This window comes from Rhipicephalus sanguineus, chromosome 2 (assembly GCF_013339695.2).
Source record: "Rhipicephalus sanguineus isolate Rsan-2018 chromosome 2, BIME_Rsan_1.4, whole genome shotgun sequence".
In the NCBI taxonomy this organism is placed as follows: Eukaryota; Metazoa; Arthropoda; class Arachnida; order Ixodida; family Ixodidae; genus Rhipicephalus; species Rhipicephalus sanguineus.
In genome coordinates, this window is record NC_051177.1 from 72673127 (window position 1) to 72685323 (window position 12197).

General features: G+C 46.2%; 1 protein-coding gene across 1 annotated transcript in view; it reads right to left on the reverse strand.

Annotated features, from left to right (window-relative positions):
- LOC119383174 (uncharacterized) overlaps window positions 1-12197 on the reverse strand; it is a 71827-nt gene that overhangs the window by 11572 nt on the left and 48058 nt on the right. The window contains exons 19-20 of the mRNA XM_037651204.2: window positions 9654-9830; window positions 4962-5090 (exon numbers count right to left, since the gene is read on the reverse strand). Of these exons, the coding sequence (XP_037507132.1) occupies window positions 4962-5090; window positions 9654-9830 (306 nt within the window). The remainder of the gene's footprint in view (window positions 1-4961; window positions 5091-9653; window positions 9831-12197) is intronic.

Genomic DNA, 12197 nt, shown 5'->3' on the forward strand with positions numbered 1-12197 from the left:
AAAGCAAGACTACTGATAGAGTACCGGGACAGAGGTGCCACAAAAATGTTCAAATAACTGGCTAGACTGGTTTAAAGCTGCCTTAATAAAAAAAAAGCGATTATATTGACTTCAGGCAATACACTGACATGATGAGTAAGTACTATACACACGTCTAAGTAAGGCAGTAGCCAAAAGCATGAAAATATGTATGTTTCAAAACATGACAGCTGCTTAAACCTCAATGCAATGAACAAATTGCAATGAACGATTAAACTCAAACCTCGATAGTATAACGAACACGGATATAACGAATTATTGGCTATAACGAAGTAAATGAATAATAGTCTTGTCATAGATGCAGTGTTACAAATGAACGTTTATAACAAATTTTCGGATTAACAAAGTTATTTTCATGGCAGATGTGACTTTGTTATAATGAGGTTTGAGTGTATTCAAGGTTTTGTCTTGAGTTGTCATAAGTGGAATTAAAATGCACACATAATTTCACATTTAACCTTTTCCCCCGCGTTGACGAGTATAGTCGTCATCAACAAAAAAAAAGTCACAGTTTCGCCTCAAGGGTAGCTAGAATGGGGAGGTGTGCTGAGCACAGCGCGTTTCCCTTGCCAGAGAGGGTCCCTCTGCGCGCCGATGCCGCCAGGGGCGCTGCTGCAAGGGGCGCTGCATGTTACCGGAGGAAAGCCTAGCACTCAGCAACACAGAGTCGTATTTTTCATCGTTCAAGTGGTGCTTATTGTTCGAGGGTCATAGATTTTTGAGATCCGAGGATAATGATCATACTGAAAGCGTGCAAAACACATGCAGCAGTACGCGATACCGAAACTACCACTGAGACGCGAACGCATGAGCGAAGCGGGGCGCCGGGAGAAGCACAGTTCGGCGAAAACGGAACTATTGAACCACGTGCACCGTTCCCCACGGCAACGCCAAAGAGGTTTTTTTCCATTATTTCAAACAGAAACGAACAAGCAGTACTTTATTAAGTCTCTTGATGCATGGAAGGTTCTTTTTTTATTGCAGCTAGTTTGTTTACTAGTGATTAATTGTAGTCGGACTCTCTAACGTCATCGGGATCACTTTCAAAATGTCCCACAAGTGGCGCTCATCGTGTGATACATTTAGCTTAATTTCTCAGTAAGTAGGGCACTGCTGTTGATAATATTGCCGTTTTAGACGTTGTGATACATTGAGCTTTAACTCTGACATGAATTGTTATTTGCCTTTAGTGTCCCTTTAAAAGGCAAAGCGTGCAAAGGAGGCAAAAAAAGCAAAGAGTGAATTACAGTTCTTTTGTGCTGTAACACCGACTGGTCGGGGAAACTTAAGCTGATAGTAGTTGGCAAATTTCAAAAGCCTCGGTGTTTCAGGTGCGAGAGCCATTTGCCGTGCGTCTATCGCGCAAACAAAAAGGCATGGATGATGGCAGCCCTGTTTAAAGAATTTCTGTCGCTCCTTGACAGAAGGATGGCCAGCAAGAATCGAAAGATTGTTCTGATTCTTGACCAGTGTGCCGCCCACCCGAGGCAAGTGACGCTCCAAAACCTCAAACTAGTCTTTCTGCCCGCGACGACGCACCTTCAACCGCTTGATGTTGGGATCACAAAAAACATCAAGCATCATTTCAAGGGCCTTCTTGTGCGCTGCCTACTTGCCAAAATTGACAGAAAATACGAAGGTGACCTGCGAATAAGCCTCCTGGACGCCATCCATTTTATCGCTATGGCTTGGCATCCAGTGACACCGACTACCATAGCAAACTGCTTTGATAAATGCGGCTTCTTCAGGAGTCCCAAGAAGTGCCCTTAGAGCCGGAAGAGCCATTTGAGGGTTGGTATCGGCTTGATGCTGGGTGTACAGCTGACTTCTGCACGGCGGATGACAACCTCGCCACTTGTGGTGCGCGCATGGTGGAGGATATTGTCGAGGAGGCCACATGCGAGCTTGCTGATTCCAGTGATGATGATGATGACACAGACGAGGGCGACGGTGAAGGACCACCACCGGCGGCTGAAACACTGCAAGCGCTCTACATCCTGAGGCGTGCTATGGCCGCTGATAAAATCAGCGATGACACATGCACGCATTTTTAAGGACTTGAGAGAAGTCTGCTGAGTGACTTGACGAAAAAAAGAAAAGAAGCAGAAAGACATTAGAGACTTTTTCTGCGCAAGAAATAAATGTTTTTTACGCGTGCCTAAAAATGAGTTTGCCTCTGACTTTTTGTTAATTTAGCTAGTTTTACATGTGTTTCGGTGATACGAATTTCGGCTAATACAAATATTTTTCGTGTCCCCGCAAGATTCGTATCATCGAGATTCTACTGTATCTTACAAATGTGTTACAGTAAGTTATCATGTTTGATGAGCTCATGAGGGTTGAATTAACAGGGTTCTGATGCATAGTTTCCAAAAGATAAAGAAGTAAATTTTTAGACTTATGGCATCACGTGCGTGTTAGATCGCAGTACAGCTCAGACCACTTATAACTAGAGCTGTGCGAATAGCAAAATTTTGGGTGCGAAGAGAATTCGAATATTGAAGTGTGAGTGCGAATCGAATAGAATATTTTTCAAATATTTCTCGAATATTTATAGAATATTTTTCCAATACTTCGAAGCGAAATTGAAGAAAATGTTAGAGAGGATTCCTAAGCATATTCTTATATGATAGCAACATGAAAGTGTTTCTTTTCGCTAGGTTGATGAAGCACTGGCGGGGTCGTGTTTCATAGTTGTCTTACCAAGAATGAGGCAATGTAGAGGCCGAATTGTATTTATGTACATGATTTGATGCAACCAAAGTGTTGCCGACAACACTTTACACGTGATAGGCAAAGATGCCATTTCCTAGGCCTCTCCTCCTCTTTCAACTTCTGCGGAAAGCCAACTGATGTGGCGGACAAGTCCGGAGTTCCAAATCTGCCTCGTAGACATCGATATACAAGAACATCTGAAATTTGGGTGCTAAAAAGCTTCGGCTTCTGTTTTTTCGAACTTCCTGCCCAAATTTCAGGTCCAAAACAGCATTGAGCCCCCACCTCTGCCACATCTTTCATCTCCATGTTGGAACCAGCGTTTTCTTGAGTTAATACATTTGCTACCGTAGCAGAGCTTGAAAGTCAGCTTTGCCGCAATGCCGAGGTGTGATGAGGTGAAGCATGTTGAAAATCTAGGGACCACTTCCAATCGGACCTTGACTGTGTCTTGGCAAAGTTCGACCGTAACGGAGCTTCAAAGGCAGCTTCCGCCATACCGGGGTGTGATGAGGTGAAGCACACTGAAAATCTAGGGACCACTTCCAATCGGACGTTGACTGTGTCTTGGCAAAGTTCGACCGTAATGGAACTTGAAAGGCAGCTTTGCCGCAATACGAGAGTGTAATGAGGTGAAGCATATTAAAAATCTGAAGGGGTCACTTTCAATCGGACATTGACTGTATTTGTTTTTGGGAAGTTCAAATAGTTCGAATAGTAAAATTCTAGTGCGAATCGAATCGAATAGCAAGCACTATTCGAAAAATATTCAAAATTTCGAATATTCGCACACCCCTACTTATAACGTAATTGCTTACAGAGCAGTACCGGCTATAATGCAGTTTTTTCTGACTCCCGTTTACCCTCCCATAGAACTCCATGTATACGTATACCGCGTATTGTGCAGTCCCCCCAGATGAAAGACCGGTTATAATGCGGCTGCCAGAACGTTCTCAGAGATGCGCGGCAGCGAGCGTGCTTCTCAGCGGAGATGCGCCGGCGGGGGAGAGAGCGGCGACGGCGTTACGAAGACAGAAGGGATGCGGAATGAACGAACAAGGAGCGGGGGGAGAAAAAAAAAAGGGGGATGGCGGTGGGAGCCAGCAGCCCGGCACGGGTGCGTGGTGGGAGGAGGGGGAGCGGTTGCGTGGCCTTTGCCCCCTTTCGGCCGCTTGACATGTGCGCTCCGCTACGTACAGGCGCCTGCATCCGCATTAAGAGTGCGTTACTGCTGTTTGTCACCGTTCGGGAAATAGTTGCTTCGTCGTAGAGCGCAGATATCGCGCGTGCAACCTCGATTCCACCGCAAGTAACAATGCTTTGAAATGCGATTGAGCTTTCACCTTTGCCACCAACAGGCGGACTTACAAGCTTGAAACTTTTTCAGGATAGTTGCCGCGGCTGTTCTCCCGACCGCGAACTGAAACTTCCGTTTCACACATGATGCCCTCGGTTTAGCTCGCGAGTGCGATCTCTTCTACACCCGATCTCCGTGTTGTCTAGGGCAAGCTTCTCGCGACGGCATGCCAAGTTGCAACGCACACGCTAGGCCTAACAAGCGCTAGCAGCCTAAAGCCCCTATACTTTATAGCTGCCATGTCGGCGGCCATGGACTACAGAAGTTGCGGTTTGGTGCCAAGTCAATGAAACATTTTGAAGTTGTTGCATTTAGAGCGGGTGACTTACATCTTTAACAAAAAATGCGGGCGTGCGTGAGAAACACTCGAGTGGTGGTTTGTGGTCGCCACCGTTTTCGACATCGCGCAAGCACAATGTGTTACCGCAGCGACTTCCCGTGACGGCGCATTTTTTCCGCGTTCTTTATGTCGGCACCGCAGGTCTGTGGATGCAAACCGTTCAACATTTTCAAATGTAAGCAGATGCAAACTTATGTCTCAGTGGCATGCCTCGATAGTCAGAATCGCGTGCCTGCCTGTTGGTCATGTTTTGCACACGCGCAACCTGTCAAAAACGTTGTTTTGGCTATAGTGCGGTACCGCTTATAGTGCGGATATTCGCGACTCTGGCGACTTACGTTATAAGCGGTCTATGCTGTATTAGCAAGACAACCTGAATTATTTTCTCATATGGAATATTTCATTATATCCATGTTTGTTAGATCGAGGTGCAGCTGTACAATTTCACTGGCACGGCTTCAGAATAGTAAAGATCACACTAGACAGCAAGTCTACATCATGCCCACCTACCTGCATATCAATGGTCTGTTCATCGAAGACTTCAGACTTTTTTATAGTAGAGCGTACAATGTCTGGCGTGTTGACTGTCCTCAGGCATCGCTCCATGTCCATGTCATCTCGTGAGCGCAGGCCAGTGGGCTGAAACAGCAGATTGCACAAAAAAAATGCTTGAATGAATGTTAACAAAGAAAACTAAATCAGTTTAGACCGTCGCAGTAATGCTTAAAAAGTCAATTAGGAAAGATGTTAATTACAAGAGAAGAAAATGACGGTTGAGCTAACCTTTTTCAAATTTGCGTTAGAATCCCAGTAAAGTTAAGTGTGATGTCACGAAGAAAAAGCTATCAGAGGTCCATGGTTCATTTTAGAACAATGTTCCTTCATTATCAATGAACAATTAACTGCACGGGAAACATAATGATAATACTTATAGTAATTTTATTTCCACTAAAATAACGCTGTAATAATCCATGGCTTCACAGTATGTTGGTGCAGGAACTTCAATCAAACACTGCCACAGATTGTTTGCACATCTTCTGGATTACCGAGCCTCCTCTGATGATGACAGCAATGTCTTTGATATTCCAGAAAAGAAAACTAAGAATGTACACAACTGCGCTACACACAAACAGGTCCGCAGAATGTCAATTAAAAAGCATATGCAGTCATATCGGGCAATACTATCCTTTGGAGTAAAACTAGTTAGCTAATTAGATTGATTTAATTATGAGTAGAGCTGTGCGAATAGCAAAATTTTGGGTGCAAAGCGAATTCGAATATTGAAGTGTGAGTGCCAATCGAATCAAATATTTTTGGAATATTTCTAGAATATTTCTCAAATATTTTTCGAATACTTCGAAGCAGGGTGGTGTTTTATAGTTGTCTTATCAAGAATGAGGCAATGAAGAGGCCGAATTCTATTTATGTACATGATTTGGTGCAACCAAAGATGCCATTTCCTCCGCCTCTCAACTTCTGTGGAAGCCCAACTGATGTGGCAGACAAGGGTCGCTCCCTTGAAGTCCGGAGTTTCAAATCTGCCTTGTAGACGTCGATATTTAAGAACATCTGAAATTTTGGATGCTAAAAAGCTTCGGCTTCCGTTTTTTCGGACTTCCTGCCCAAATTTCAGGTCCAAAACAGCATTGATTGAGCCCCCACCTCTGCCACATTTTTCATCTCCATGTTGGAACCAGCGTTTTCCTTAGTACATTTGCAACCGTAGCAGAGCTTGAAAGGCAGCTTTGCCGCAATACCGGGGTGTGATGAGGTGAAGCATATTGAAAATTTAGGGAACACTTGCAATCGGACGTTGACTGTCTCTTGGCAAAGTTCAACCGTAACGGAGCTTAAAAGGCAGCTTTGATGCAATACCGGGGTGTAATGAGGTGAAGCATATTAAAAATCTGAAGGGGTCACTTTCAATCTGACGTTGACTGTATTTGTTTTGGGGAAGTTCGAATAGTTCGAATAGTAAAATTTCAGTACAAATCGAATTGAATAGCAAACACTATTAGAAAAATATTCGAAATTTCGAATATTCGCACACCCCTAATTACGAGTATAAAACAAATAATACACAATCGCCGACTGAGAAACAGGATACCGACAATTTGGACATTCTCGATTATTCAGACAGCTCTGCGGCACCGGCACATGCTTGATAGACTTGCACGAGCATGACCATAAGTTTGGACGACTTATAGTGCTCTGTTAAATCATTCAGACTGTGCCCACACTACCGCGTGCTAGTTTATCCATGGACTTGAGTAGAAATATTGAGTTTGGATTTGATATGATGCCAGCGTTGCTGCGACATGGTCACCGGGCATGCTGCTTCCACCTCCTCTCAAGCGAAGCTGCTTGCTTCTCACAGCACCGCCAGTTCCGCAATGTCTAGCCATGTCACAAGAGCATGGGCAAATGTGAAGGCTATGCTCAACACTTGCACGGCTCCTAATGCATTGTGGTGAACTTCAAACCATCTGCTGCTTCCCTTCTGAACCTCCCAGTTTTTGTGGTACAGAAGATACTGAGCAGAGCTCATTTGCACCCATTCTTGCGGGCAAGTCCGAGTCAGGTGACTTGCGAGTCAGTTTCCTAGCCTATGGTTTCAACTGCCTAAAGTATACTACAGTTGAACCGGGATGTAACGAAATTGACGAATGTCGGCAATATTTCATTATATACAGGTTTTCGTTACATGCAGTTTCACGTGAAAATCGGCAAGTGTCATGCAAAACAAAACCAAAACAAGACGGACATCACTTTAGAAGACCTCACCTCTCACATTTATTCGGAAGAAAAAACTGCACGATTTTGGCTGGTGTTTTCTTCATACATGATGACATCAAGTGGTGCTCCAAGGAAGTTAATTCATAAAATGCAGCTTCATCATCCTGCGTGTCGGCGGCACGACGCAAGACGTCCAACGCGTCCATCACTTCCTTCGCGGTAGGCTCTGCAAACAGTGGATCTTTCTCTGGTGCACCTTCATCGTGACCATGAACTTTCACGAGCGCACAAAACACACGCAACAGTACGCGATACCGAAACTACCACTGAGACGCGACCGCATGAGTGAAGCAGGGTGCCGGGTGAAGCGCAGTTCGGCGAAAACGGAACCTTTGAATCAAGCGCGCCATTCCCAATGGCAGCGCGAAAGTGGTTCTTTTTTTCCATGAATGAAAGAGAAATGAACGGGCAGCACTTTACTAAGTATATATTGATGCACGAAAGGTTCTTTTTTTATCGCAGCTAGTTTGATCACGAGTGATTAATTGTAGTCGAACTCTCTCACGTCATCGGGATCATTTCCAAAATGTGGCTCTCACCGTGTGACACATTTAGCGTAATTTCTTGGTAAGAAGGGCATTGATGTTGATAATATTGCTGTTTTAGATATTGTCATACACTGAGCTTTCACTCTGACATAAATTGTTATTTGCTCTTAGTGTCCCTTTAAGTGCCAGTGTGCGCTTAGGCGGCATCTGATAAAACAGAGCCGTTTCATCAGCGTTATGAACGTCAGCTGCCTTGTAGCGGCTCAAAACGACAGGCAGCTCCTCGGCAACCCACGATGCACATGTATCGCTGTCGGCAGAGGCCGACTCACCGCTAATGATCTTCCCGACGACTCCGTTTTGGCTCTTAATTCCTTGCAGCCAGCCGTTGCTAGTTTTGAAGTCGTCGTGGACCAAGATGCAAGCAAAATCCTTCGCTTTTTCTTGTAGGATGGCGCCGCTTATGGCCACGTTTCAAGCACGTGTGTCCAAAAACCATGTAAGCATGGCTTTGTCCACATTGGCGTACGTTGACAACTTCATCCTTTTTTTCTTCGAGCTTGTGCCCGACTCTACTGCACTGCGGATGCTGTCTTTCACACTCAAGATACTAGTCAACAGGGTGCTGGCAGGAATGTTGAATCGCACAGCGACATCCTTCTTCTCGCCAGTGGCAACCGCATTGACGATCGACAGCTTGTCCTCGAAAGACAAAACTTCATGCTTTCTCACCAAACTCATTTTTGAAGCGAACAATCACTGTGCTGTGAGAAACACGCTATACGCACTGTTGACGTTGACACTCGCGTCAAGACTCGCGTCACGTCAGCTCACACACGATGCAACGACAACAAAACACGCACAAGCCTAAAAAAACAAACAAAATCAGGTACACACAACGGTGACACCTGATGTCACGATGCGCAAGCGAAAAAAAAAGGAAAAAAAACTCAAATCTGCCACAGAGCGGCGTTAGGGAAGCTAGCGGCTTTCATCATCATCATCATCATCGCGGCACACTGGATCCACTGCACAGGCTCACTCCGCTCACAAGCATTCCTCTTGTGATTGCTGCTTGCCTTTTTTTAGCAATTGCAAAATTTACGCATTATTTATCCGAATTCTCGGCAGATCTACTGCTCAAAATAATGAATGATAAGCATGGAAAATTCGTTACACCCAGGTCATCTGCCAGAATGCCTTCGTTACATGGAGGTCAAAAATACATAGGCATCTATGGGGATGGAGTTGGGGAATGAAAAATATTCGTTAAATCCAGGAATTCGTTAAAAAGAGGTTCGTTACATCCAGGTTTAACTGTACTTTATTCTAAAAAGTGCCCCTAAACGACCTCCAATATCTTTTAAAGTAAACACGCACATTGAGTTTAGAATGTTGTCACGATCAACAATGCCAAACGTGGCAGCGCTATAAGCCGTGGGCGCACTGCAAGTTAAAAAGTAATCCTGTGCACCTCTCCGGGCCTTTCGGTATCCTCAGCGTTGGTTGTGACATCACCATGTGCATCTGCTAGTAAGCAACAACAAGAACCTGTTTGCGTGTACGTACGTGCGCTGCCTGCTTATCTTCCTTGCACGGCGAGAAGGAGCACTCGGCCAGGAGGAGAGACAAACCGACGAAAGGAGCGTAGCAAAGGAAAGAGTGAAATGAGCGAGGGCCGATTTTGGATCACCAAACGTGTATAACTCTGCTATTATGACACCGTTTCAAAAGATTCTCACGGCTACACGTTTGTTCAGACTCATGCACAACTGCAACACTAAATTTCGACCTCTGGGTGGTTTAGGGGCCCTTTAAGATTTGGCTCTGGTTACATTAAACACCTGTAAGAGATCTAAGCCTACCTAGAGGGACAGAAGGCATTCAGTTCAAGTTGTATGAAAAAGCGTGCACCAACCATTTTAGGTGGCGAATGTTGCTCCAAGAAAGGATGGCTGCCTGAGATGGTGTAGTGGCGGCGCTTGTTGCGACGAGACTCGTTCTTGAATGGTGTGCGCTGGCCGTTCGACATGCTCTCCGACGATGACGAACTCGCGCTCCTGTCTTCGGAGCTTGTGCTGTCCTGGGCTGGCTTCTGTACAGACATTTTTAGCAGTTCTAACACACTGACTTCCATAGAAAGACTTCAAGTATTCCCATATACAGAAACACTGACCTAAAAATTTTATAACTATTACATTCGGCCAAAAAGTGCAAGAGGTTGTTGAATAAAACACGCAAAAAAGTTTTTTTTTTCAATGGTGTTGCCTGCTTACACTTTAAGAATTTCCGAATGTACTGTAGGGTGCAGTGAACAGGCACGTTGCTCTAAAGTCACCACTGTTAGGCACGATGATGAAGCTTACTTATACAGTAGAATCTCGATGATACGATCACGGCTAATACGAATTTCGGGATGATACGAATTTTTCTGTGGTCCCGGCCAAGGCCCATTAATTTACAACGTGCTTGAGTACGGTTGTTATGAACTGATTTTTGACCCGCGTCGTTTGATACGAATAAACGCCGCCCCACCCAACGCAACGTTGGCCCCACCGACGGCCGCGGAAGATAGCAGCGTGCACTTACGGCGCTGGAATGCGTGCGGCGCCGCCGGTTTGGCATGTTGCCAGCGCCGCCGGCGAGCAGCGCGCGACAGCCTCCAAGATCTGCGTGTATCGGAGGCCGGAGTGTGCCTTTTGCTTTCTCTTGAAGATTACAGATGGCGCTGGCCTCGTTTTTTTTTGTTTTGTTTTTCTTGGTGCGGAGGCAGGCCGGCAGGCGGAGACGCCGGAGAGGGAGAGGCACGGCCCGCGGGAGCTTCTTTCTTCTATGCGTGCCGTCGGACGGAGTGGTTGTCGTTGCTGTGCTCGAGCCCGCGTTCTTGCTTTGTTGTGATTGTGCCTTTTTTGCCGAGTGGCAGCAAGCTATGTCTCGCAAGCGGAAAGCCCTCTCCTTTAAGGAGAAACTGGACATTCTTCGAAAGGTCGATGAGGATCCCAAAAGAAAACGCACGGAGTTGGCTAAGGAGCTAGGCCTCGCAACGTCGACATTAAGCACAATTGTTGGACAGCGGGACTTTCATTCAACGTCAACGCGAGGCAAGCGAAGACAGCCCAACACGTGAAGCTTGAAGAAGCTCTTCTGACCTGGTTTAAGGAGGTTACTGCAGCTGGTGTGAACATCGATGGCAAAGTGTTGCGTGAGAAAGCCGACGAGATCGCACTTGCTCTGCGCATCGACGGATTTCAGGCCTCAGGTGGGTGGCTGCACCGTTTCAAGACGAGACACGGTCTCGTTTACAAAAGCGTCTGTGGGGAAGCGAAGAAGGCTGACGAGACCGTTGTTAGCGACTGGCTCGCGAAGCTGCAGTCACTCATCTCTGGGTATGAGCCTCGTGATGTTTTTAACGCAGACGAGGCTGGCCTGTTTTTTAACCTTCAGCCTGAGAAGAGCCTTTGCTTAAAAGGCGAAGCGTGCCAAGGAGGCAAGAAAAGCAAAGAGCGAATAACGGTGCTTTTGTGCTGTAACGCCGACGGGTCGGAGAAACTTAAGCTGACGGTAATTGGCAAATCCCAAAAGCCTCGGTGTTTCAAGCGCGAGAGCCATTTGCCGTGCGTCTATCGCGCAAACAAAAAGGCGTGGATGACGGCGGCCCTGACGGCGGCCCTTGACAGAAGGATGGCCTGCAAGAATCGGAAGATTGTTTTGATTCTTGACCAGTGCGCCGCCCACCCGAGGCAAGTAACGCTCCAAAACGTCAAACTGATCTTTTTGCCCGCGAACACGACGACGCACCTGCAACCGCTTGACGCTGGAATAATAAAAAACCTCAAGCATCATTTCAAGGGCCTTCTTGTGCGCCGCCTGCTTGCCAATATTGACAGAAAACACGAAGGCGACCTGCGAATAAGCCTCCTGGACGCCATCCATTTTATCGCTATGGCTTGGGATCGAGTAACGCCGACTACCATAGCAAACTGCTTTGCGAAATGCGGCTTCTTCAGGAGTTCCGAAGAGGTGCCCTCAGAGCAGGAAGAGCCAATTGAGGGTTGGGAACTGCTTGATGCTGGGTGTACAGCTGAAGACTTCTGCACGGCGGATGACAACCTCGCCACTTGTGGTGCGCGCACGGTGGAGGATATTGTTGAGGAGGCCACATGCGAGGTTGCCGATTCCAGCGATGATGGCGACAACATAGACGAGGGCGATGGTGAAGGACCACCACCGGCGGCTGAAACGCTGCACGCGCTCGACGTCCTGAGGCGTGCTATGGCCGCTGATGAAATCAGCGACGACACGTGCACGCGTTTTTACGGATTTCAAAGAAGTCTGCTGAGTGACTTCGCGAAAAAAAAGAAGCAGAAAGACATTAGAGATTTTTTCTGCAAGAAATAAATGTTTTTTTTGTGTGTTCCTAAAAATGAGTTTGCCTCTGACTGTTAATTTAGCTAGTTTTACA